The sequence below is a fragment of the Rhea pennata genome, chromosome 9, assembly GCF_028389875.1.
Source record: "Rhea pennata isolate bPtePen1 chromosome 9, bPtePen1.pri, whole genome shotgun sequence".
NCBI classification, from domain to species: domain Eukaryota; kingdom Metazoa; phylum Chordata; class Aves; order Rheiformes; family Rheidae; genus Rhea; species Rhea pennata.
Window position 1 is genome coordinate 22956791 of NC_084671.1, and position 24838 is coordinate 22981628.

At 38.4% G+C, this 24838-nt stretch overlaps 1 protein-coding gene across 8 annotated transcripts in view; it reads left to right on the top strand.

Moving 5' to 3' along the window:
- Nucleotides 1-431: 431 nt before the first annotated feature.
- The window catches only part of NMNAT3 (nicotinamide nucleotide adenylyltransferase 3), a 43023-nt gene continuing 18616 nt past the window's right edge, over nucleotides 432-24838 (top strand). The window contains exons 1-5 of one of the 8 annotated variants that reach the window (XM_062583218.1): nucleotides 432-498; nucleotides 9227-9339; nucleotides 11512-11648; nucleotides 19842-20025; nucleotides 24205-24314. In XM_062583218.1, coding sequence (XP_062439202.1) covers nucleotides 11540-11648; nucleotides 19842-20025; nucleotides 24205-24314 — 403 coding nt within the window. In that variant the 5' untranslated portion in view covers nucleotides 432-498; nucleotides 9227-9339; nucleotides 11512-11539. The other 7 variants (XM_062583220.1, XM_062583223.1, XM_062583215.1 and 4 more) reach the window with 7 other exon arrangements.

The window sequence follows — 24838 nt, forward strand, 5'->3', positions numbered from 1 at the left end:
AGAGCAAAGAAATGTCTTGAAGAAATACATAGCCAGACGAGCCAACGATTTCAGCCCTGCCCACACTGCTCCTTTTATCACCTGAAATAGCAGCTCCAGGGGTCATCGTCTTACAGGAGAAATTTAGCATTGAGGAGAAAGACTGACACTGAACATTTAGACGTGCTTAAAAGCAAAAATCAGAATGCTTTATGTATTTATCTGGATTTTTTTTTAAGTTCGTGATTTGTCCGGAAAGTCTGATTTTCTGTTTTCTAGGGTTACACCTAAAGGGCCTATTCCCTGTTTTCAGTCCCAAAGCAAAGACCCACGAGAGGGAACCCGCGCCGCGGCCAGCCCCGGGCGGCGCCGGCGCGCTCCCCGCGGCCCAGCGCCCGCCGCCTCCGCCCGGCCGCGGGGCCGCCGCGGGGCCGCCCCTGCCTCGGCGGCGGCGGCGGCGGCAGCGGCGCGGCGGCGGCGGCGGCGGCGGCGGCAGCGGGGCCCCTGCTCGAGGCGCAGGTAGAGGCGGGCGCGGGCGGCGGGCGCTGGCTGAGCTGCGGCGGTGCGAGAGCTGCAGTCAGGCCTGGCGGCGGCGCCGGACGATCCCGCGGCGCTGGGGAACGGCGGCGGCCGCCCTGCAAACGGAGGCACTGCAAGCCTGTCCTCTGGTCCGTGTGAAGTGCATATGGTGGAACACATATATTCTTCAAATCGTCAGAAAATTAAAAACAGTAAATGAGGGTTTGGGGGGAGGTTAACACTTACTAGAGTGCCCGTGGGCACTGTCTATGCTTTTTTTTAAGTCTCTCTTTTTTCTCCTTCACTCGCGCCGCTGCTGCTGCTGGCTGGGCAGGCGACCCCGGCGGCGCGTTACTCGCAGGCTTCGGGTCATGTTCTAGCTGTGCTTGTTTCCTTTAAGCTTTGTAGCAGTAAGGATGATTAGTTCATTTATCAGGCATCGTTCGGGGCCATGTGTAGTTACGTGGCATGACCCTGGCAGCAAATTATATTCATGCCTTTAACTTCAAAAGTGCAAGTTATAGAATTAGCTTATCTGTGACATGCTAATTAGCTTTCAGATGGTCTGAAAGACTGTGAAGGGCCTGAGAGAAGCCCAAGGATGGCTGGGGTGGGGGCACTGAGGACGGGATCTGTGACAGTTTCCCGTATTTTGTTTTGTCAAAGGGAACATGCTGCCGAGAGATTAGAGATTCTGCCTTTCTTATAATTGAATGAGACACATCAGGGTTTCATTGCAGTGGTTGTTTTTAAGGTCTTAATTCATAAAACATACAAGTAGCTGCTGTTGCATGTGGTGCAGCAGATTACCCTGGCGGGCTGAAGCCGTTTGCCCTGCCGCTGGTAGGGCGCGATCGTGCTGAAATGCTATGCGGGTCGCGGGTGGTGGGGAGAGGAGCTGCAGCACAGGGAGTGGAGCCTGGCCGCCTGCTGAACTTTATCCCCTTACGTTCTCCCCACCAGGCACAAGCAGCTTCACCAGGGTATCATACATGCCTGTATCTTCTTTAGGATCCACATACAGACCAGTGGATGGTGATTTTGTCTAATGGGTAGACACACAAGCACCAGCCCCAAGCTTCACGAGTTCACCAGGTGCTGTGTGCAGGAGTACTTCCCTTGGGCTCTTCTAAACCGTTTTCCGGGTTTCACTGACAGCTCCCTACATCTAGCATTGCAGGATTTGGTGAAAAACAGTCTTGCATTCGAGACTGCATGCTGCCTTTGTCATTTTGTAAAACTCAGCTATATTCTTCCGCAGCCTCCTTTCCCCTCCAAACAGTCCCAGCCATTTTTTGCCTCTCTTCACCACTAGTAGCTTCATCCACCTCATGATCTGAATTGCCCTTCTCTGATGCCACTAGATCCTTCTTGAGTTGCGGAGACCAGCACTGCTCTCTGAGTACTCAAGATGTAGGCCTATCCAGATTATATATAGTGCTAAAATGATACTCTCTGTGATGGTCTCAATACTTTTCCTCATGGTGCCCAGCATTTTGTTGGCTTTTTGCTACCACCACTAAAGAGAGGAGATGCAGTTACAGTTTTCAGGATTGCAACTGTTTGCATGGTTTCTAATGCTTATGTCAATTAATACAACAACTTGCAAATCTTTAGGGTGATAATTGCAACTGTATAATGGGACTAGGTATCTAATTTCATTATAGATGTTTGAGAATCTCAATTTTCTTTCTTTGTATATACAGAAGTCCCAGTATATGAGTTATTCTTAAGGGTAAGCAAAACATTGTGGAAGATACGCCAGCCACATGTATATTTCTTTAATTCACATGATTTTTTTGATTGTACAAGGTGAAGCAAGTAGAAATTCGAAACTGATCATTTCCTTCAAGTATCAAGACAATAAGCAACATAAACTCTGCAGCTTAGAAGCCATTTACTTAAACAGCCTCATTGCTACACAAAATCCTCAGTGTCAGTAGAATTCATACATTAGCATAAGAAATGCACTTAATGCTTTTTATTTTGGTAACTTAAAACTTTCACTGCAAGTATCTTTCTCACTGTTAAGTATGCTATGCTTAGGGACACCTGGATGTTACTGAACTGGGGAGAAAGGGAAGGGATTGCTCTGTTTCTAACAGCAACTTTATATATTCCAGCTGTTGAGCTGGCTTTGCTGCCTCTAGCAGTAACTAATAGATGAAGTTTCAGTGGGAAATGAAAAACTTATAAGGCACTACACAAATTCAGTTAGGAGTTTGTTTCTCCCAACAGCGGACAGCAAATAGTTACCACTTTTTGAATCAGAAAGGTGAGCAGAGAGATTATACATTTTTAAAATGATTTCATTTTGGTCTTGCTGGGTGCTGTGGAAACCCTGCATTAGCCTGAGGTTGTTATATACGATCACTTTGCGGCCGAGTGCTCTGCAGTAGCAGTTTTAAGGGCTTTCATTAGCTTACTACCTCTTACAGCTGCTTTGCAAGAAGAACAGGCTTTAGTGAGTGAAGTGGTTTTCTTTACCACTTAAAAATCTATCATTTGTGTGTAATTGTATTTCTGTTACTAGATTTGTCTTAGGTTCTGCTAAAAGTATTTTGCTAATTTTAAGAGAACTGCAGAAAAAGTGATAGAAGAAAAAAAATGACTGAACGACTTCTCAAAAGGAACTGTTGTAGTTTCGTAAGTTTGGAGAGATAAGGTGGTACTTTGACTAAATCGTCACTCTAGGTAAAAATACTGTCACTGCAGGTTTCAGTTATGCATATATTCTTTTTTGTAGTAACTAATATATTGTTCTTTGTGGAGGACTGGATTATACATGCACATTGAAGAAGGACTTTATTGGTTACTTAATATAATTTATACAGCAACTGTAGAAGAAGAAAAACAAACTTCATTGGTTTGTGTGATAAGGACCTTTACGCAGAAATAGAAAAGAAGTTGTGTTACATGTTGAGAGATCACTAGGGATTGCTGAGTAAGCAATTATGGTGATTATGCTCCACTACAAGAAGATGGTTGTATCTGTTCACAATCAATCCCTTGACCTTGTTGAAATGCTACAAAATAAGGTAGGCATTGCTGTCACGCAGTGCGTACTGAGATCCTGAGTTACTCCGCAGACACTGTATGTAGTATGTGTGTCGTTTGCAAAGCCGCAAGGGTTTTTTTTTTAATTTATTTTATCTGTAGTTACGGGCTAGGGTAGTACCAGTAGTTTTGTCAAGTAATTAAATAACCAGATAAAATGGCTGCAGATCTACATGTCTAAATGTTACTGATTATTTTATGTAATTATGACGGAATGCATAAAAAAAAATGAGTGCACAGGGAGTGTTCCATAATTTTCCCAGAGAATATAGAGAAGGAGCATAAGAGTATTATGCTGTGGTTTGTCTTTACATTTTTACTGTTTAAAAAAGACTACAGATGCATCTGACAACTGCAAATATTTAATAAATGCACATGTAAATGCATCTTAAGCATATGTGTGTTTACTGTAGATGTACATGAATGATCTTTTTGAATTCCACACTGCTGTTCATATAAGATAGGCAGCACATGAGCATAAGCATTTGCAGAATTAAGGTCCAAATTAAGAATATTAAGATAATAGTATGCTATAGGATGCATTTATGGGAGTATCTCTGTAGATACCTCAAAGGCCAAATGCTGAGCACCGGACACTGTCATATTCCAGTATTTATGTTTGGTTATAATTAGTGTTTGGACAAAGCTGAATAAAAATTAGCAGGTACTCCAAAATTAAGCTATCTTCTATCTTAAGCAGGAGAACTCCGTGAACTACTAAAGATCATTCCCTGTCAATTTGTGGTGTGCATTGGGGCAGTTTTCACAGGTAGATGTAAAAAAGCCCAGATGATTTCTGGTAAGGTTATATAACTACTGCTTCGGTGAAGACTGGAAGAAACTTAGCATTGATTAGGTTTGGGTGGTTTCTTTAAACTGATTTAGAAAACTGCAATGGGACTTGCATTTTCTGACTAAAAGTCTGGTGTGGGGATAGCTCGGGGCAACTTCATACTTAATATGCTGCATCTGATAGAAAATCATGTATCTTATTATATACTTTATTAATGTCTCTCCAATGAAAGTCAAAGAAATGAAGTGCACCTGAATCACTGGAATTTAACAATAATGTGATCTATCATGTGGCCCTGATACATCTATTTCATAGGATTAGGGTGTTATATTTGGCTGTGTATAATATTTATAGCCAGCCTGTAAAATGTTTCTTGGCTAGGGTGAGTAGCCTTTTTATGAACAAGTATCATCCTATATTATACATCCTTCATTTTTCTCTCACTCAGATATTTATGGTGTGTCCATCATTAAGGTGGTAGGTGGGGATATACATGTAAATATTTGTAACCATTGTGGAGGATTGATTACTGTGAAAGCACATGCTGGGAACATGCAGACGTGAATAACTTTCTTACGGCAGTGGTGCCCATTAGTAACAGCACACGAAAATCTTTGTTGTCTGGTTATATTTTAAGGGCTATTTGTGTACTATGGCCCTGCTTTGAGTTGGGTCAGCTAATGAAATGTACTGGGGTTTTTTTGACTTTTAAAATGTGTCTTATAACCATAACAGCCTCTAATGTCCAGCTGGTGTAAATCAGCTGGGTTCAGTGCAACTGCATAAATTTACATGAGGTAATGATGTGGCCCAATGAAGGCATGGCTAAGAAGGCAGCTTTGAAGTTGCCAAATCTAAATTTTATAGAAATTAGTCTAGATTTGCCCCCACAGGAGGAGATAAGACTTTCATCCTGTCCTGAGATTCAGTTAATCTGTGATTGTCTTTGCAGTGTGGTTTTACCTCAAGGGTCAGTCTGGCTTATAGCCTGCACGTAGTAGTGTCTTGTCCTCCAGTTTACTAATTTAACAGCATACTTGAAAGTTCATAAATTAAACTGCACTGCTCAGCACTCTATTGTGCTTCTGGTAATTAATCAGATATGGCTCTAATTACTGACTTTCAGCAGAACTTAATGGTGGTCATCTGTAACGTCATCTATTATTGACGTATTTTAGGAATATAAGTAACAAAAAGAACTTGCAGGAATTTTCTAATGAAAATTATAATGATTTTTTCCATCATAACCCCTTTTTTTTATATGGCTCAATTGTGACTTGCTCATTTGAAGGCATCTGCCCTCAAATGTATGGCTGCATAATGTACCATATTGTTGGACACTTCATATAAAACTACAGACAGTATCACTGTGAGGTCACTGGCACTTAATAAGAACACACATACTTGGCCAGGGATGTCAGTGCACATGCCCAGGGTGGAGCAAACAGAACCGTAATTCAGAAGTGCTGAACAAAAGGAGCCATGCATAAGGACTGCACAAAATGCAAACCTGTTACTACAACATATCTCATTCAAATCTTATCCCTTTTGTCATTTGAAACAATCCGTACAGTGTTCCAAAGCAGCAAACCTTAGCAGTCTCTCATCAGAGCTGTGCTTCTCTTGCTTCTGTTGTTTATGAATGTTGAAGAGAGAGAGCAAAGATGAGTAAGGTATATTATCCTTAACTGATGAAAAGTACAACAAAAGGCAGTGTCCAGCAGAGAAAAACTGAACTGGCAGAAGATATATTTACAGAATTTATTGATTTTTGTTTTTGCCAAAATCAAGTGTGGTTGTTTCTTTTTAAAAACAGAATTAGCTTTAAAAAATTGAGGTCAGTTGTTAAACTCTCAAATGAATATACAGTTCTCATTAGTACTGCGTGATAATATGGATGTTAAATGACTTGCTCTCAAGGTTTCATCCAAATGCTGTGGAACTACTTTAAAGGAAAGGGCGTGTTCTTGCTATAGAACTATCACGAGGAATTTTCAGAAATATCAGTCACATCCATCAAAAATGTTCTTAAAGCTCAACCTTGTATCTGTATCTATTACTTAAACTTTTCTAAATAATGTACTGTAAGTATTTTCTTTAGAATTCTGAAATACAGATTTCTTTTTCCTAATGGGATTTCAGGTGCACTGACTTTGATTTGATGCTATGAGGGACACACAGAGATGCTATCAGTGCTGCAAACCCTTAACAGGGGAGCAGAAAACCATCTTGCAGTTATTAAGCAAGGCAGCAGCAAATCATTTAGTCATATGAAGGTGGTTATTTGAGGCGGGGGAGAATCTCATTACAAATGTAACTTTTCTCTTAATGATTGTCTGCCACTTTTCTCAAGCAACAGAGGAGACCTGAAACTAGGCTGACAGGTAATAAGTTCCCAATCAGTGTAAAATGTTACCATACAACTTAATATCTGTGCCTCTTGAATAAAGGAGTTTATGTGCCAGCCACAGTGATACAAAGAATTGTGGGGGTTTTGCTTCTTTCAGCACCAACATTTAAAAGTTTATTGATTAGTACTAAAGAAAGAGAGATAAGGTAATAGAAGTAATTTTTTTCTATAATAAATTAGATTTTTTTAAATATAAGAATACCACTTTATAAACTCAGTAAGGGATTACCAAGAAAATGATGTGAAACAAAGGGTTGCATCACCTTTTGTTGGAAGATCTGATAGCATTCCTTCTCTTTTGCTAATGCCTTATCAATGACTAAATGTACTAAGAAGGTACACAGTGCTGTTGGGTAAGACAGAAAAGTCAGATCCTAAAATTACATGTATAATAATACATTGTTCACTGTAATAGACATAGTGCATTTATTTAAAATTGGGGTAATATCAGTATTGGAATGTTTTCAAAATAAATAGTGCCAGTTTTATCTTTCCGCAGAGTTTCAGTCTTTTCCTCTCTTAATTTCTGGTAGGTTGAACATTCTGTTGCAAGAATGATTGTAAGCACAAAACTAATTCTTATATACAAGTAATCATCCTCAAAGGGTCCTTGAGATGATCATTTAATGATTATGAAGCATTTAAATGTACAGTAGTTCATACACGAAAGCATTAGTTTGTCACAGTAATTTACATTAAGAGAAGACATGAAGGAGGCACCTACAAATCGAGTCATTCCAGTTTAGGCAGCTGTGAAACCAGGCCAGACCTCTGAAGCAGAGATAAGGACCTGAATTCAAGAAGGGCTGAATAATTGCTGCTTCTGTTGATATTGATAACATCGTTGCAAGACCCTAAAAGTCAGTTACCAAAGAAGTCTTGAGAGAAAATTTGCTCTTTTGGTTGCAGCCCTCTTCCAGATGTCACACTCTGCCCGTTCCTCCCCTCCCAATCCATGTGGGTTGTGCACTTCCCATAGCTCTCCTTTCCTGTTAGAGGTCAAAACACATACTTGACTGGCTTGGAATTTCTTCTTAAACCCTTGCAACAAAACTGTATTAATGGTTGAATTACCTGTGCACAACTTCCACAAAGGACTTCATATTTCCGCAAGAGCTGGGAGCAGCAATAAGAGGGGACACTTGTATGTTTTACAGGACAGCATTAATGGAATATTTATTATATAGAGACAATTGCTAGGGAACAAATTCATCAAAGATTATTTAATCCCCTAAGTAGATGCAAACCCATGTAGCAGCTAAAAGGTGCAAACTGGTGTTAGCACAGTTAAAATAATGCAAGCTTGTACTAACCTACTGCTACTTTCTTGGTCTGAAGGCCATTTGTCAAGGGAGATAACTTAATGAAGTATTCAGAACTCGTTAAATGGCTTACTTTTATGGAACACGTGAAATAGAAACATCTTCCCCTGGCACAGTCTGCACACTCAGTATGTGCCTGATAACTAGCACAGTCACCTACTTGTTTGTAGTTTGTATTCAGTTGATGCAAGTAGTTAAGGACAACCTGCTTCATAAATGCATATGTAATCTACCAATATTTTGTATGTGTTGAATGTTTGTCGTTTGTAACTCAGGAACTGTGGAACGCCACAGCACTTAAAGGAGCACTGAGCTCTGGAGAGCAAGACAAGAGCTGCATTGCCACTGATTTCTCAGTGTGGAGGGCTCCAAGAATGGGAATCAACACTGATGAGCTCAGTTACCGTAAATCCAAGAATATGTTGTTTTATGCTGGGGTGTCACCATTAGGACTGCTTATCTTACTGCTAAATCAGGGCTGGTCTGGAGTGTTTTCTTCTGCTTTCACTCAAGGCATTTTAGGCACATAAGGCATTTTAGGTTTACTAGTATGAGGCTAGATTCAAATGGCAAGACTGCTGTGGGGAGGGAGGAATCTCTTCCCTCTCTGGCATGAAGCATACATTGGTAGCTATAGGGGAAGCCTTTTTTTTTTTTTTTTTTTAAGATGTGCCCTATATAAGAGTGTTTGGGGAACTGACATAACATTCTCGGGGAAGAGCCTCAGAATCAAAATGAACAGATCATCTGGAGTTTAGTCCAGCTGGGCTACTTTTCCAGGACTCCTCCTTTTCAATCAAAAATGAGAGGAACACAAAACTGCCTTAGAGGTGCATATTTCTACCCTCTCCAGTTTGAAGTGATCTAAACCTGCTAGTCTTCTAAGCAGCATGGAAAATCTTACCTATTTTGGATAGGCAATCAAGGAGAGAGAAAGCAGCTGAACCTGGAAGGTTTGTTTGGAGTCTTAGAAATTATACTGGAGCTGTTGAATAAGTTTGTGGGAATGAAAACACTGCTTTTTAAATTTTTATTTATATATCTATTTATATATGTGTGTGTGTGTGTGTGTTTAATGTTAGTATATTTTTGGTTTGAATTTTCCTTTTCCTTTTTTCTTTTTTCCTTTTTTTGAGTTTCCATTAGCAGTACTGTCTGGCTATCACTAAGAATTACAGGATTTAGAAGCCTTCCCCTACAGTCTCTGAGGTATAAATGAGTAAGAGCTGCAATCAAACCATCCAGGGCATCTTTCTCAGGTGAGAATGAGTGAAGTCTAAAAATGAAAAGTTTTTTTTAAGAAAAACAAAAGATTCAGTTTATAACTTTCAAGATGGTAAAGGAAAGCACTGAAATGTAAACCACATTTAACCAGAACCAAACAGAGAGTATACCAGAACCATCAACGAAAAGACATGAGAGCTAGTGCTGCTGCTGAAACTGCAATACAGGGAACAACAGGTGGGTGTTTTCCCCAATGAACAGACACCTACGTGTAGGGGAGGGGTGCTGATTAGTACTACTTGGTCTTTGGGTAAGGTTATAGGAATGTGTTGTTGATTGTAAGTTGTCAAATAAGGTTGTATAAGCCTGTTTGCAGGGCTGGGTGCTGAGCAATGTTATTACAGTTACTACTCTTAAGTAGTTCCTGCTTCTAGGAAATTCTTTGTCTGGAATTAATTGATTAATCATTTGAGAGTACAGCACCGAGGCAGCAGAATTCATCTAGCAGATGCTTGGGACTGTAGGAGAACACTTATATGTCCTGGCAGCAATTTCTTTTTCAGTTAATTACAGATACTAATGTTTTGCTACCTATTTCAAGCTCAAAAGACCTTTCCTAATAAAATCAAGATACCTTTAAAGAATCACAAATATTAAACTACAGAAGACTCTGTGCTGAATTTGACTTTTCCAAAGAAAGAACCTACAGAGTTTACATACGACCTTCATGTATGAGTTTGTTAATGTCTGTAAAAGCATAGTAAATCAGAGCAGAGAGATACTGCTGTAAAGTATACAAGTACTATAGTACGACCATAAAATTGCTGCTGACTTTCAGTGGCTCTCTCCCTGTCTTTTCTCCCCTATTACTTCTGCCTTAGTATGATGGGAGATAAGAAATGAAAAAAATCATAAAAGCATCTTAATATGTATATTCATCACTGGATGACAAACATGCATACATGCATAGATAGCATGAATGCTCCAAATAATTTTCTCTGTAGAAAGTTTGCAAACTGCCAGCATTTTACAAGAGAAATTATTAAAACCTGTTGCTAGGTACACAATGTTGTTAAACAGTAGAGATCCTGGTCTTCAGTTACAGATGCTAAGGTAAATTCTGTAAGTGAACTAATAGAGTTTGCAACTATAAAACATCGACTTGACTTTGTTTTAACTATTATTTCTGAAGTTTTCTAAGTAAGAACAGGGAAAAAATCTTTAGGAATTATTTATGGGCATTTGTGGACAAAGGTAATATTTTTAAGCAATTAAAACCCTCTTGATTTAGATCAACAGAATATAAACTTACTACAATCTAGCTCCATTTAATTTATATATAATTTTCGAATAGAACATATTTGCTTTTTTCATTTTTGTGAAGCTGAATTTGACAATATCAGCTATTTATGGAGCACTCAGAACAAATGTTGCTGAACCAGTGAATATGACAGCTCTTTGCATGAGGAGAAATAATTTTTCTTCATTGAAAGTTTACTCAAATATATCAATGCAAAAATTTGTTTATTTAAAATCAATTGGAAAAGGAATATGAAAACTTCTGTTTCTTTTAAGCTAAATAAAAAATTAGATGCAAGATGATGAGGTTTACTATTTTTGAGTTTCTAGAAGATGTGGTGGTCAAAAACCATCAATTTGGTTCATTAACTGCGTAATATTTTCTTTATTAGCCAATAAACAATTTTAAGTGCAGAATTCATTCTCATAACTTTTTTTACGCTCTAATATTAAAGGTAAATGTAGGTAGCAAATGGAAATGTATCTTAAAATGTTTTTATGTTTTTATTTGAATTCTGGTTTCCATCCAAAATGCAATTTGATATGTCATTATCACAGAATGAATTGTTTAGTGAATAGGAAATGTTATTGTAATGCAAAAAAAAGGGTCTGAATAAATACATGAAGAGCGTATAATAAATGTGCATAAGTATAGAGTATCTTCATAGTTAGCATAAAGCAAGTTTACTCTAAAGGAGCTAATGCTCTCCTCATCAATACCAAAGCACACGTGTGTTTCTGAGCTAGTACTTTCTGTGTGCAGCGATGATACAGCACGCTCGTATTTTGACACTTGTCTGGGGTTCCAAACATGCATAATTCTGAAAACAATGTCCCATTTATTTTGAGGATCAGTGGGAAGACTACTCTTCATCAAGTTTGTCTTTTTTTATTCTTTCTTTCTGTAGGGTGGAGTGTTAATGTTTTGATATCAGAATGAAGAGCAGGATAACTGTCATTCTTCTAGCTTGTGGCTCCTTTAACCCCATCACAAATATGCATATGCGTTTATTTGAGCTGGCTAGAGATCACCTGCACCAAACAGGTCAGTAAAGTGTTGTTTGGGCCATAAACATTGTCCTTTACTGTGAAAAGGAAGAAATATTTTTGCAATTCAGGATAGATCAACTGTCACTTTGCTACTTGCTTAATTTTAGTATTTTTTATTGATAATTCAATATGAGGCTTTCATGCCATATTCAATACAGAAATTCTAGCATTTCCTCTTTCTTTCACTGATTACATGAATGAGGTATTACAATGAATGTTCATACAACTGAATTTAAAAAATTTATTAGCAGTTTTAGGATGTATTTGTGGAACAGGCTGAATGTGATGAAAGTATGCTTAACAATTTTGAAACTAGGAGGAAACAGTTATGTTACAATTTCATGCTTCTATGTTAATGTTGGAATTTAATATGAACAAGTGGTACAGTTAGCAGTTTCAACTACCAGGTAAATCTAGAGAAAAGATGAAACATCAGTTATTCATTATCCCCTTTATTAGGGGACAGAACTTATCTCCTTCAGCAGAATGATTTCCTAAAAAAGGAGGTCGGAGGACCTAGATGTCAGCAAGCTAGAAAGTCTCAGCAACAAAGGAGAATGGCAGGTAACATCAGAAACTGAAGCAAGAATCAGAAAAGTTCTGAGAAGCAGGGTCTGTGGGAATCATAGTTAATTCCCTGGTCCGTTACAGCCCCTATGGAACAAGACACTGGCCCTTACTTGGACTGAAAGTTTGAAAGGCTGAAAGAAAAGTTGCGCACTGCATTGCAACTCTCTATCATCAGTGCTTAGTTTTGGACAGGATGCGACTTGCCTTTTGACTTTTTAGTTTAATATGTTATTTACTCTTTTAAGTACTTTATGCACTAAAGGAGGAGAATTTATTTGTGTTTGGGCTTCCTGCAGTGTTACCATTGCTGCTTCTTAATGCTTATCCTGGTATATCAGCAAAAGCAAGAAACCACAATGAGCTTGTGGAAGCTTTTCCCATCCTATGCAGAGGTAGCTTCACTTGAAGTAACTATAAATGCAGATTTAATTTTTATATATTTGTGTGTGCTTGTATAAAGCACATACATATATATTTGCACGCACGCACACATACACACACACACACACACACACACACACACACACAGAAAGAGAGAGAATTTCTGGCCATGGTAAGGAAAGTTTCTCTAATGGAAGGGTTTTGCAACATGTTGTAAAAGTGATCAAAACTTGAATGTCATCAATTCTGGATACCCCTTTTATGGTAAAATCATTCCCACCCAAAAGCTTAATTGGTTCTCACGATTTTTGTCCTGTTACCACTCCCATGGTGTCCTGGGGTAGAATGGGAAGCAGCCTGGAAGTGGATGGTGGGTTTGCAGGACAGTGGTTGTACGCTGCAAAGGCTTGTTTCTGAAAGGGATGTAGTGGTCTGCCACAGGCTGTTTTGATTCCCTGCTCAGTCCGAAATGTGGGCATCATGCTGGAGCTAATACGCATGCTGAGTGCACGGAAAAGTAACTAGTGTGAAGGGTGATGTTTTCTAGGCTGTGAGAACTTCTTACTTCTGATGCTACTTCAGAATTTCTGCTCAATCAAATCAGGCAGTATATACTGGTTGTGTAATGGCTTGACTGCAGTTGTCTTCACAGTCAAGTTTTACTGTTATGAATGACATGACTACCCTAATACGTATCCTGACTGACATCTCCAGTAATTCTTTCTGCCAACTTTTTGCACAGTTTCAGTTTCAAATAACACCCGATCTTATTTTTCATGTGTTCCAATTTTATATAGGGCATTTCTTTGAGTTTCTGTATACATTAAGCACCATCTGCAATCTCAATGCCACATTTCAAGTAATTCATCCATTTTCTGTTAATATCTGTTGATAAATCTTGTAAAACTACCTTCTAAATACAACAGGCATGTCTACACATAATTGAATAACTCTAAAGATGTTTATCTTAATCTGAATTTTGACTCTACTCATAAGAACACGACTCTTTCCACAACCTCACACATACTTAGAATTTTATTTCTGATTCAATCCCTTGTTTAAAAAGTGTTTCTTGAAACTTGTACTGACTGTGACCAATGCTTTTTCAGTTTGTTAATACCTAATGTCAGACACTCATATTTATGACTATATTCCTCATAATTGTCCATATAGTCAAAAAAGCACTATTAGAGTCAACCTATTTTAAGATATTTAGAACCTTGTTTCCCAAGTATTGTCAGTGGAGGGTAAGAACATCACAAAGTTTACAGACAAGATCAGAAGAGATACCAGGCAAAGGAAGGGGAATGAAAGATGAGATTCTTCTATCCATGACCAGACACAGACAGGAATGGGAGGTGAAGGAAAAAGGGTTACTAGCTTATGAAAATGTGGGGAAAATGTGAGGCACTGATTGTGTCAGATGCAGCACCCACAGCCAAGAAGACCAAGGAGTCACTAAGCAGACTTAGGAATTTAGAGGTGCATGCTCTTCAGGGGCTGCATCTGATTGAAATGCACTGATATTTCAAGAAAAGGATAGGATCAGATCGTAACAGCAGCAAGTCAGCATAAATGCACAGAAATCAATTTGTTTTCCTGCAGCAATTCTAATAACTGAAATTTTAAAACTACAAAAAACAAAACAAAAAACAAAAAACACACACACACCAGCTTTGATCCTAGTGTCTGGGTAGTGTGTATAGCAACCTAGATATGTGATTGGAATAGGATCCAATCTGCAGTAGTTACTCATTGCTTATACAAAAAATATCGACACACATTAGTTAGAATTAGCTGAACTAAAAAATGAGTAGGAAACAAATCCTTGGTTTGTATTACAGGCAAGCATTTAAGCAAGCAGCGCTTGCTTAAACAGAGCAGTATTTGACTGATTGTACTAGGCTCTATCCTCGAAAGGTGCATGAAGAGGGATGTGTGTGCGCCTTAGCAGCCAGAAAGAATTAAAGCTACAGAGCATACTTTGCAGGTGGCTCACACGCAGGCAGATGTGCAAATCAAAGCAACAAAAATGCAGACCTTAAGGCAGTTCAACATACAGCACATCCCTAAAGAAAATCATTATGTTTTATAAAACTCATTTCTCTGATACTGTTACTGGTGCATGCAGTTTAGCTCCTGATCTTTTCCTGAATGCTTTTCTAAGTGGAAAAAGAGTAGCTGTCTTTCTGTTTACAAGTTTTTTGTCTTTATCTAAACCTCACTGAAATAAAGGGATGGGCGTCCCCTGCTCGCAGTGGTGCTTGGGTTATGCCTTGTGTTTGGCTTTGGACCCCCAGTCATCTGGAGCATCTCTGAGGAGAACTGTTGTTTCTCAGTCCTGCTACCATTCCTCAGAAAAGTCAGCATGAAGGAGGGCATTTAGAATAGGCTGTCCTATGAATAGAGCTACTATACTTTACTAATCATATTGTTACTCCCTGGAGTTTCCTCTTCTGGAGGAAATACTAATTTTCACAGCTCTCAAGATACTGCCTTTCCTTATTTTTGTCCAAATGTGATGAACTCTGTATAAGCAAAATGGTATTTTGAGGTCTTGCTCTGCAAAGTTTATTACAGACTTGATCTGCGGCATTTATTTGAGGACTGATCATTGTGCATCCTCAATTGCCCAGCTGTTGGAGGCAAGTTTCTGAACCCACAGTGTATTTTAGGATGGCTGGCTGACTACAGAGGTAAATCTGCATCTTCAGGCCCTGTTGTTCACTCAACCAGATGGATGTGATTTATGTTTGCCTAGGTACTTATATGGCATCTGTCACTACAATCTCTGCACACCTCATCTATTTCACTGAATGCATCTCTCAAGCACTCTGTGAAGTGGTGAAGGTAAAGCCATCCATCCTGTAAAGAGATATCCCAGAGGATTGTCCATTACTACTCTGATGTATTTGTGGTTTATTTTGACTTTCAACGTAATGATCACTAAATTGTTTACATCTTTGATTTTCTTTCTGTTGAATTCTCTTCACAGAAGGTGATTGAACATAAAGCAAAAAAGTCTTGTCTATTTTTCTTTTCCTTTTTCATGCTTGGCAATCTCTGCATGTCACGGGAAGTTAGCATAGGACGGTATCCTTTTGGCATTTTATCTGTAAGCACTTTGGAACAACTCAAATATTTGAGATTACTTGTATATAGCTGTGGTGAGGTTTGTTTGTTTGTTTGTTTTTAATTCCCCTCTGCCCCGGCATCTGGACAAAGATGTTAGATAACCCCTCTGCCCACCAGTTAAGTATAAGCTGTAAATATGAGTAACCTTTTAATTTAAATAGAACACTGAAAAATCATTGTATATATTTTCCTAACATTAATAGTTTGAGAGTTCAGTGAAGAACACTGCTGATTTCTTGTGGGTTTACAGCAAATCATTACTATTACTTTAAAACAGAATTTTTAATGTCATTTTGATGTATGTGTAGTCACACATAAAGACTTAGTAAGAGAAATTCAATAATATAATAAACTAACCATAGTCTGAAAAACAAGTATGTCAGTAGTTGTTTCAGTGAAGCAATGAAGTTGGTTTTTTTTTTTTTTTTTTTTTTTTTTTTTTTTTTTTTTTTAACGTAAGCTGCTGTGTGCCTCTTAGATGGTTAAAATATGAGATTGTAACTATTTTCTAGTGGACATTTTGCCCTTCATTTCTGATAGGGAGCTTTATATCATTTTATTATGTGTTTTTATATAGCTGCCATTTTGGTAACAAAAGAGGACTAAGTCTTCAGCAAAGACAGGTTTTTTTTATGTATTTGATGTTGTGTATGTACTGCGCAGTCAAATTGACATTTCTTATCATCAGCCTCATTTTGTTAAAATTTAAATGTGTAGGTGACGTCACGCCCTGTGAACAGGCTAAATGAGGTAGCAAAAACGCTGCTTCCTGGGCAAACCTTCAAAACCCCAGACCTGAACTTTGCAATGCTGGGTGCTGCGAGTGTTCGTACCGGCGCGCAGTGATCTGCGTGGCCCGGGAAGGCGCAGGCTGCGCAGAGCCCCGGGCCAGTCGGGTCCGCGCCGCCCCCAGCGCTCCCCCCGCTGCCGGCGTGACCCAGGAGCAGCAGCAGCTCTTGGCCCGCTGGGGCTGCGTCCTGCCCGCTGCGCTGCTGGGAGCAGCGACAGGCCGACCGTTAGCCCAGCGCTGAAGGGGAAACTGAGGCAGTCTCCAGAAAGAAACGTAAAGCCCAGGGAATCTGCTTTGGCTTGTGCCTACAAATTTTGGATACGTAGAACAAAAGTCTCAGATGGGTGATGAGTAAAGAGCAGTTGTCTTGCTTAAGGAAAGATGTTTTTTGTGGCTGACAGCTATACAGTGTTTAAACTAGCATCCGTATCTACAGAAAGGGAAAATGTGCATATTCCCCGGCTCTGAGTTGGTGTCATGTTTAATTAATGTCATAGAATTACCAGCAAGTCTAATTCTGGTTTTCTATTATAAAATTACTTGTGAAAAGCTAAATACTGAATGATAAGGTGTTTCATTGTAATCTAGATGTGAGATTCGTGTATAATTGCTAGTAGTTTTATGTAAGCCTACATCAATGAAATCTTCAAAGCTTCGCAGTCTAACAGGAAGGTACCAGACTACATTAAAATAATTACACTGGCTCATCTGTTGCTTTCAGTCATATGAACCCATCTCAACAGAAGTAAATTTTTCCCCATAATAAACTAAGCACGAAACATGTCCTTTGGTGATGCCATTACACGTGGGTAGTATACATTTGCACTGCCTGTTCATAGTGACGTGCTACAAATTTAAAGTTGTATCTGGAAGGTATTATTTGGAGTAGTTACACTGGCATAGAAAATCAGTCTGGATAAACTAATAGGTCTAATTCTAATTGTCACAGGAGTGAGAAAGACGCTTTTCTTTGTAGGTACTGTTCAGCAGTAAGTTTCTAGGAACTTTGTTTATGCTAGAACAGTATTATCTCATAGTATATCTTAGCAACTTATTTTTAAAATATAGGAAAACTTTAATAAAATCGAAAGAAAAGATTGACCTGAGAGAAGATGAATCTTTAGCTTAAAAGATGACAGAAAGACAAAGCAATATAAGGGGTGACTGTTTGAAATAAGTAACAAAATTGCATGATAGAATCGCAGGAGTTAGCAGCATCTTGGAAAAGGGGTGAAATAAAGCAGCACTCAGAGAAAAAGTCCTATTCCAACCTGCTCTGGAGACGACAGAAGGGAGAAAAGCGATTGGCTCGTTCCTGCTCACTGGCTAGGACAACAGCATCAAGCTGCAGAGCCTCCCAGTCTGTTGTGGATTCTCCTCTGATGCTAAGGAGAGGATGAATAACAGTGGAGTCAAATATATGGAAATATTTATTTTATTTTTTGCATAGTGACTATTTACTTTTATTATTTACTCTTTGTATAGTAGACTATTTCCTTCAAAGTTTCTAATAATAAATCCCTGACATACTACTAAAAGTAATTATATCTTTAAAAGTCCCAAAGAAATACATTACAATTTGATAGGAAATTTGTACTTGACAAATTGTCTTTGTATTACTAAACTAATTCAGCATTACAGTTTGTGACAATTTATAGTGATTTCATAATAGAATATTAAACGTGTTTTCCGTAATAGTATTTGATCATGTTTGAAGGATATTTGGTTTTATAATTTTTGTTATATTTAGTTTTCTATCTAGTTATCCTAAGTAGATTGTAGAGCACTTAGATTAATAACAAGAGGACATTTTTTGCTCCTGTTGACAGGTACGTTTTGAAAAACAAAGCCGCTCAACAGCCTGAAGGATTTTTACGCATACTTTCATAGCCTGCCTTCTAAAAATGTTGGCCTGCACCCATTCAATAGAAAAACTTAACCATGTAAGACAAAAAGATCAAAACAATCCAATAGCAGAGTAAAATTACTCCTTCTCAGAAAAAAAAAGATAACAAGTTCACTTAAAGTGAGTGAAAAAATGGAGAGCACCAGAATATTTTAAGGGTTAGACAAAAGGCCAACAAACATGTAAAAATAAATATCTGAAGTCTTTACAGGTTTTTACTTCTCCCCAAAATGTATGAAGACGTCTAAGCCTTGAAGAACTAAGTTTCTTGAGCTTTTCTTGAAAAGAATTCTTCTATTTGAGACTGTTATTTCAATTTCAGACTGTTATTTCAGTTTCAGATCAAAAGAGGGACTTAAATATATACATATCTTTGCATAGCTCTGAAATACTTTATCTTGCTTTATTGACAGTTTGGCCTATTCTGAGAATGTTTTAAAATAGAAGATATTTTGGAGTGAGCCTTTCACAGAAAACAGGCCTATAAATTCCAGTGGATTTTAATGGTTATTTAGGAGTCTAAGTCCAAACTCTTGCCATATTCCAATATCAGAGATTAATTATGAGCCAATGAGTATCATTTTCATTGCAAAGCAATAGAGAAAACTTGCACCAGTCTCAGAATTTCTCTGTTGAATCAACTGAATTAGAAAAAAGTAAGAGGATTCTTTTCCTGCTCGTGTCATATTTACCATAGCTATACAAAGTGCATGTGTTACATAAGAAATCATTCTGTTTCATTTCCTTTTTTAAAAACATCCTTTCTCAACTCTCAGTTTCTGCCTCTTTGAGGGATGTAACTCATACCAGGGCTTTATTTCGCTGCTGATTTATTCAAATGATAGTTACATTTTTATCTATTTCTATTTCCTGACTGAAAGACAGAACTTCAAAGTCTAACAAAAAGACCTTGTTGTGTTAATGACTACATTACAGAAATAGAAAAATATGGGCATATTTTTACATTTAATTAGCATGATCAACGAGCTAGAAAGGGAGTTTTATGGCTGCTAAGTTGATATTTGGACCTTAATGTTGTAAGGTTCATTTTAAACTACATTAGCCCTATCTTTGTTCTTGAATATTGCCATTTGCCTGACTCAAATTAATCACAGATCCAGTAATACATTATAGTTCCTGGACACAACGAGAAGGCACAATGATTGTGATAAAGCAAGCATCAGATGCTTAAGAACAAAGCAGTGGTCAGTTAAGATGTTCAATATTCTGACTATCTAAAAGCTGTATGAAACAATTATTAGAACAAAAAATTCATTATATCCAGCAATTCTTCATTGTTCATGGCCTTCTATAACTTGGAAGTTAACCATGCTTTGAGCAGGAGGTTGAACTACATGACCTCCAGAGGTCTGTTAAGATGATTATTTTCTTTTTTGTTTACACAGGAAGGTATCAGGTGATTGAAGGCATAATGTCTCCAGTCAATGATGACTACAGAAAGAAAGGCTTGGTTTCAGCCAAGCACCGGGTAGCAATGGCTAAACTTGCACTGGAGACATCTGACTGGATTCGAGTTGATTCATGGGAAAGTGAGCAGGAAACATGGACAGAGACAGTGAAAGTATTAAGGTAATTACATTTTTTTTCTCTTTATGAAGCTAATGATTGCCAGAAATCTGTCAGGCTACCAGATCAATGTGCAGAACTGACTCCTGTAAAAAACCCAAGCAAAGCAGAACATGTCTGTTCGTGGCATCATTTGCTATGAGATAAAGTATTAGATCTATGGAAAATGAAAATTCATGTCACTTTCCTTCAGAAACACTATCTAACCACATTTCCCCACCTGGAGTCCTTCATTTCCTAATGCAAAGCAGATAGGCTTTCCCCAAACATATGCAATACTCTACAGAAAAGTATTTGTGCTTTTTAAATCATTAGATGCCATGTGGAGAGCTTTTTGCCAAGAATGGGCCTTGTTGTAGCCACTGGAAGAGTTATGTGGCAAAGTTCTTTGCTCTCATGTTATCTGTTTAGTTTTTAAGTCTCTGAGCAGGTAATACAGAGATATTAATCAGAAAATAACAAAGTTTGCAAACAAAGCTATTCTTCAGGAGTATCCCTTTTCTAGATTAGATATTCTCACTCTCGTTATTATGTGCTATGCTTGTAGTTTTATCTGTTCACACTTTGAAAGATTTTTATTAACTCTCATGGCTTGTTAAATCCAGGCCCGTAACTGCTGATGTTTTATTCAAAATTGTTGAGTTTTGTGTGTTTTTGCACTAGAAGCCAAAAACAGTCTTTGTTTAGGGCCTGTTAATTTGATTTAAGCACCTTGAAATGTGCCGTTTGCCTGTATGCTTGGTTTTAGTAATAAATGGGGCAAAGTATGAAAACACAAACTTCTTGCGCTAAGCACTCTGGAAATACGGATGCTATAGAAGGAGTCAATTGACATTGCTAAAGTGTATTTTCATGGAAGTCTTTCAAGAAAGCAAGTGTGCTGTAAGAAGTATAATGCTTCTCTTTCTTACTCACATTTTCTAGGGTACTTTCTAAATGAAAACAGCTGCTTGTGCAGCTTAAGGCTTCCAACATAACCCTGCCAGGAACTGCCCAGAAAGCTCCTATGCAAAAGCCATTAAGAAAATTGATGTTACTTTAAAAAAGCATACATAAGAAAACTGTACATACTTTGCTTACAAAACAGCTAGTGGAGCCTTTTCCTTCAGCTTTTCTTTGCTTCAGTGGGTGGGTATAGCCATCCTCTTGCTCTGTTCCTTTGCCCCCCCCCCCCCAGGACTGGGCAATGCTAGCCTATCTTGGCAGAACTCTTCTCTGTTCTTTTATGGGTTCACACTGGCATGTTCCAGTGTGAGAAATCACCAGATCTGTCCTGCAGAATTAGTTGTGTAAATCTCCCAGACTTTAGTCCTGTAAAGCTGTTTTCCTCTAGAGAAGCAGCCACAAATCTTACAGATTCTACTTAAAAAGTCTTTGATCTTGTACAGCTCCAAATGAAGTGAGAACTACCTGCAAACTGGGTCTGTAAATTGTAAATACGCTCTGGAGTCTTTTAGGATAAGAGGTACTGTAAATAGAACCTATATGTATATTTTCATGGAAAATAGTATCAATGTAGTATGAACAGCCAAACTTCCTATCTACCTAGAAAGTGAGCTTCTAGTTTTATAAATGAAGTCCAAAATGGTAAAATGCATATCTGATAAGGAAAGACATGAGCTTAAAGCAAGAACAATAGGAACATTTTTTTTTCAAATGATGTCCTGTGCTAATGAGCTGAACCAGTATCATCATCTAGTGCTGAACCTTGTCCCTTGAATAGCGAAGCACCATTTTAATGAAATAGCACAGGCAGTTATTTCAGTTGCATTTCAAGTGCCACACTTGAATATTAAAGAAGAGATGGCATTAGAGCTAGAGCCTTACCTACTGTAAATGGCAATGGTTCACTGTGGATCTGTGCTAGTTCATAACTTCTGAAGATCTAGTCTATAGACTCTTCCCCCAGTTGAGAAGCTAAAAGCTGATTGCTGCCTTCAATGTAAGCCCCCTAAATTAGGAAATTTCAGTATCAACAGAAAGAGACTTTGCTACTGTAAGTCAAGGCCAAAGCATTATTGTTCATAAATGTCTCTTCATATCAGTATTTTGAACTGGAGACTTAACTGTGTTAGAACATTGTGTCCTGTGAAGGGACACATGAATGGCTTTTTCCTACAGTACTTGTTTCACCTGAATGTGATGAACTTGTCATATTCCATCAAAATCTGTAGATTTTTCCAAAGGTCCCAAATTGTTATGACACAGAAGAATTTTAAGCAGCAGAGCTGGTACCTCATTTGTGACAATGACAGTAGTTGCCTGTTACCTTAAGTAAATATGGAAATTCTGAAGGCTATTCCAAGGCTTTTTTCAGAAAGGAGGAGAAAAAGTGATGGAGATATTTCCCAGTCAGTTAGTATTCCTGAAAATTCTTTCTAGGCAAGAAGACAATGTTGTCAGTAAGCAAAAAACTACATTCACCCTTCATGTAACCTAGATTGGATTGCAGTACAGATACACTAGAATTTAATTTAGAATTAGCAAATATCTGTCTTATCCAACAAGTTTTGCTGAAGTGTGCTTATTTATATAATTATATAGTTACTGGAAGCTTCATATGTAGTTCAGAAAACACTTGATAAACTGACAGATTGTTTGTCCTTTTTGATGTCTCTTTAAAATAGCCCAAATCCTCCAGCATTTAAAATGAATATTGAACAGACCTTTTGGCAGTTAAGATTTTCCATTACTTGTAACATTAGTCCTGCAGTGAGCTTTCTGCCAAGAGTTCTTATTTTTGAATCCAGGCCCATGAATGTCAGTCCATGACATGAAGTTAGTGTACTCGACTATACATAGCATCAGCCTGTTTACAACAAGGCAGGATTCAAAATATAAATGTAGCAAGGCCCAGGCCAAGCCACCGATACCTACTGTCTACTGTCATATGTCTCTCACCTCTTGTCTCTACAGTTTCCTTAGCCAATGGCTGAGCATCAAAAATGTCTGGAGTTAACTGTGCAGCCTGTCTCGGTGTATATTCTGAGCACCAGTGCCACTTACTGTGGCTCAAAGTATTTGCGTAATCTGAGCAGTGTATGTTTAAATCACTAAACTGTAAATTCATTCCTTAGGGCAGACATTCAGAGAGTTATTTATGGCTTGTACACACACTGAATTCCAACTGAGTTAAGGGCAGTGCTTTACCTTGTAACTTATAATCTTTGCTTTGATACTGTTATATAAGACCTGTCACTTTGGCTATATCTGTACTAGATGGAGACATGGGCTTGAGTACTTGTCTGTGACTACTGGTCCTGCTTAACTGGGAGCACGCTTCCTGAAATGGTTTTGGCTGGGGTCAATTAATACTCCCCGACAATGCCCAAGGATGGATCAGGATGGTGGTATAAGTCAGGGACTGTTCTAAATAGGCAAGACTCTGCTGATCTGGAAGAAAGAGAGTTTATTTGTATGGATCTAAGATAGCCACATGCCCTCAGGATCAAAGAAGGGGCCCTTGAGAGAGTGAGGTAGCAATACCAGTATTAGAGTGAGGCAGCAGTGATCAGGAGCAGCAAAAGAAAAAAGCAATATACAACTGGAAAAACTGACAAAAGGATCATTGCCTGTCTACAGGGATCTGAACTCGGTAAAATTAGAAACATACTGGGTGTCTGAAGTCTTATGAGAATTGTGTATTTTGAGGAAATTGTGTATTTCTCAGCATTAGAGGCCTTTTAACTAAAAGGAAAGGGAAAAAGATAATGGGCAAAATTCAAGGAATATGTTTGGGGGGAGAGAAGGATGAGAGAGAACAGGAATGTCGTCTTCTGAAAACTGTTTTAAAGAGAACACATTACAGAAACATCATTATGTCTGAGGGGCTGTGCTTAATCAAGATGTATTTATTCAAATGTAGTGACTGAAGTGTGGTTAAATCCTGTTACAAGCAAAACCCTCCATAATACTTTAAATGTAATGTTGCCATAATGGTAGAGTTTCAAAAGGGAATCAAAACCAGAATGCTGTTACGCAGATTGCTTGTGAGTTATGCAAAATGTTAACTACATTGATACTAATCTTCTAATAGAATGGATATAGTGAAATCCTAACAAATTGTATTAAAACCCAAGGTACATAAAAGCAGACTGTGTTCTTGAAGCTGAAAGTGCCAGGCAATCCCTCTGTGCACCTCTGAGAGGATTACTTCACACAGAAGCTTTATTTTAAATGCAGGCACCATTACAATGAATCACTCAGATCGCTCCAGTCCGGGAAGGAATTCATGGCAAACAAGTGGCCCACACAAAGACCCCCAGAGGATTCCCTTTCTTCCCAGCACACAGGTTGGTTCAGAACTGCAAACAGCAATCTCTGTTTATCACTGAAAACAATACACCTTTACCTGCTCAGACTAACTGGTGGGAAACTGGAAGCAGCAACTGGTAAGTTGTGAGGGTTGGACCTGCCTGCCAAAACCAAGCCATTCCAAAGGCCAGCATGACTGCTGATGCAGTTACCTTGTAGTAACTCCCACACAGACAGGAAACTTGTTTTGAAGATTGTTATATTAATTCTTAGTTTTACGAGCATCTCCTGAAGCTTTGTCAGAGATGTAAGGTGTGGCCCTGTTGATTTTGCAAAGCATAGAGTATATTAATAAATAATACTGAAAAATATAGGGATTACTTGTGGTTGTTATTCTAATATTAGGCAGTGAACAAAGTACATAGATACCTCACCAGGGATGCTGCTGCACTGATGTTTATTGCACATGTGGATAAAAGAGCTTTTGTTGACACTAAAAGCAGGGCATGTTCTAAAAACACATTCAGCTTAGGATTTCCTGTTTTATCATATTCCTTAGCTC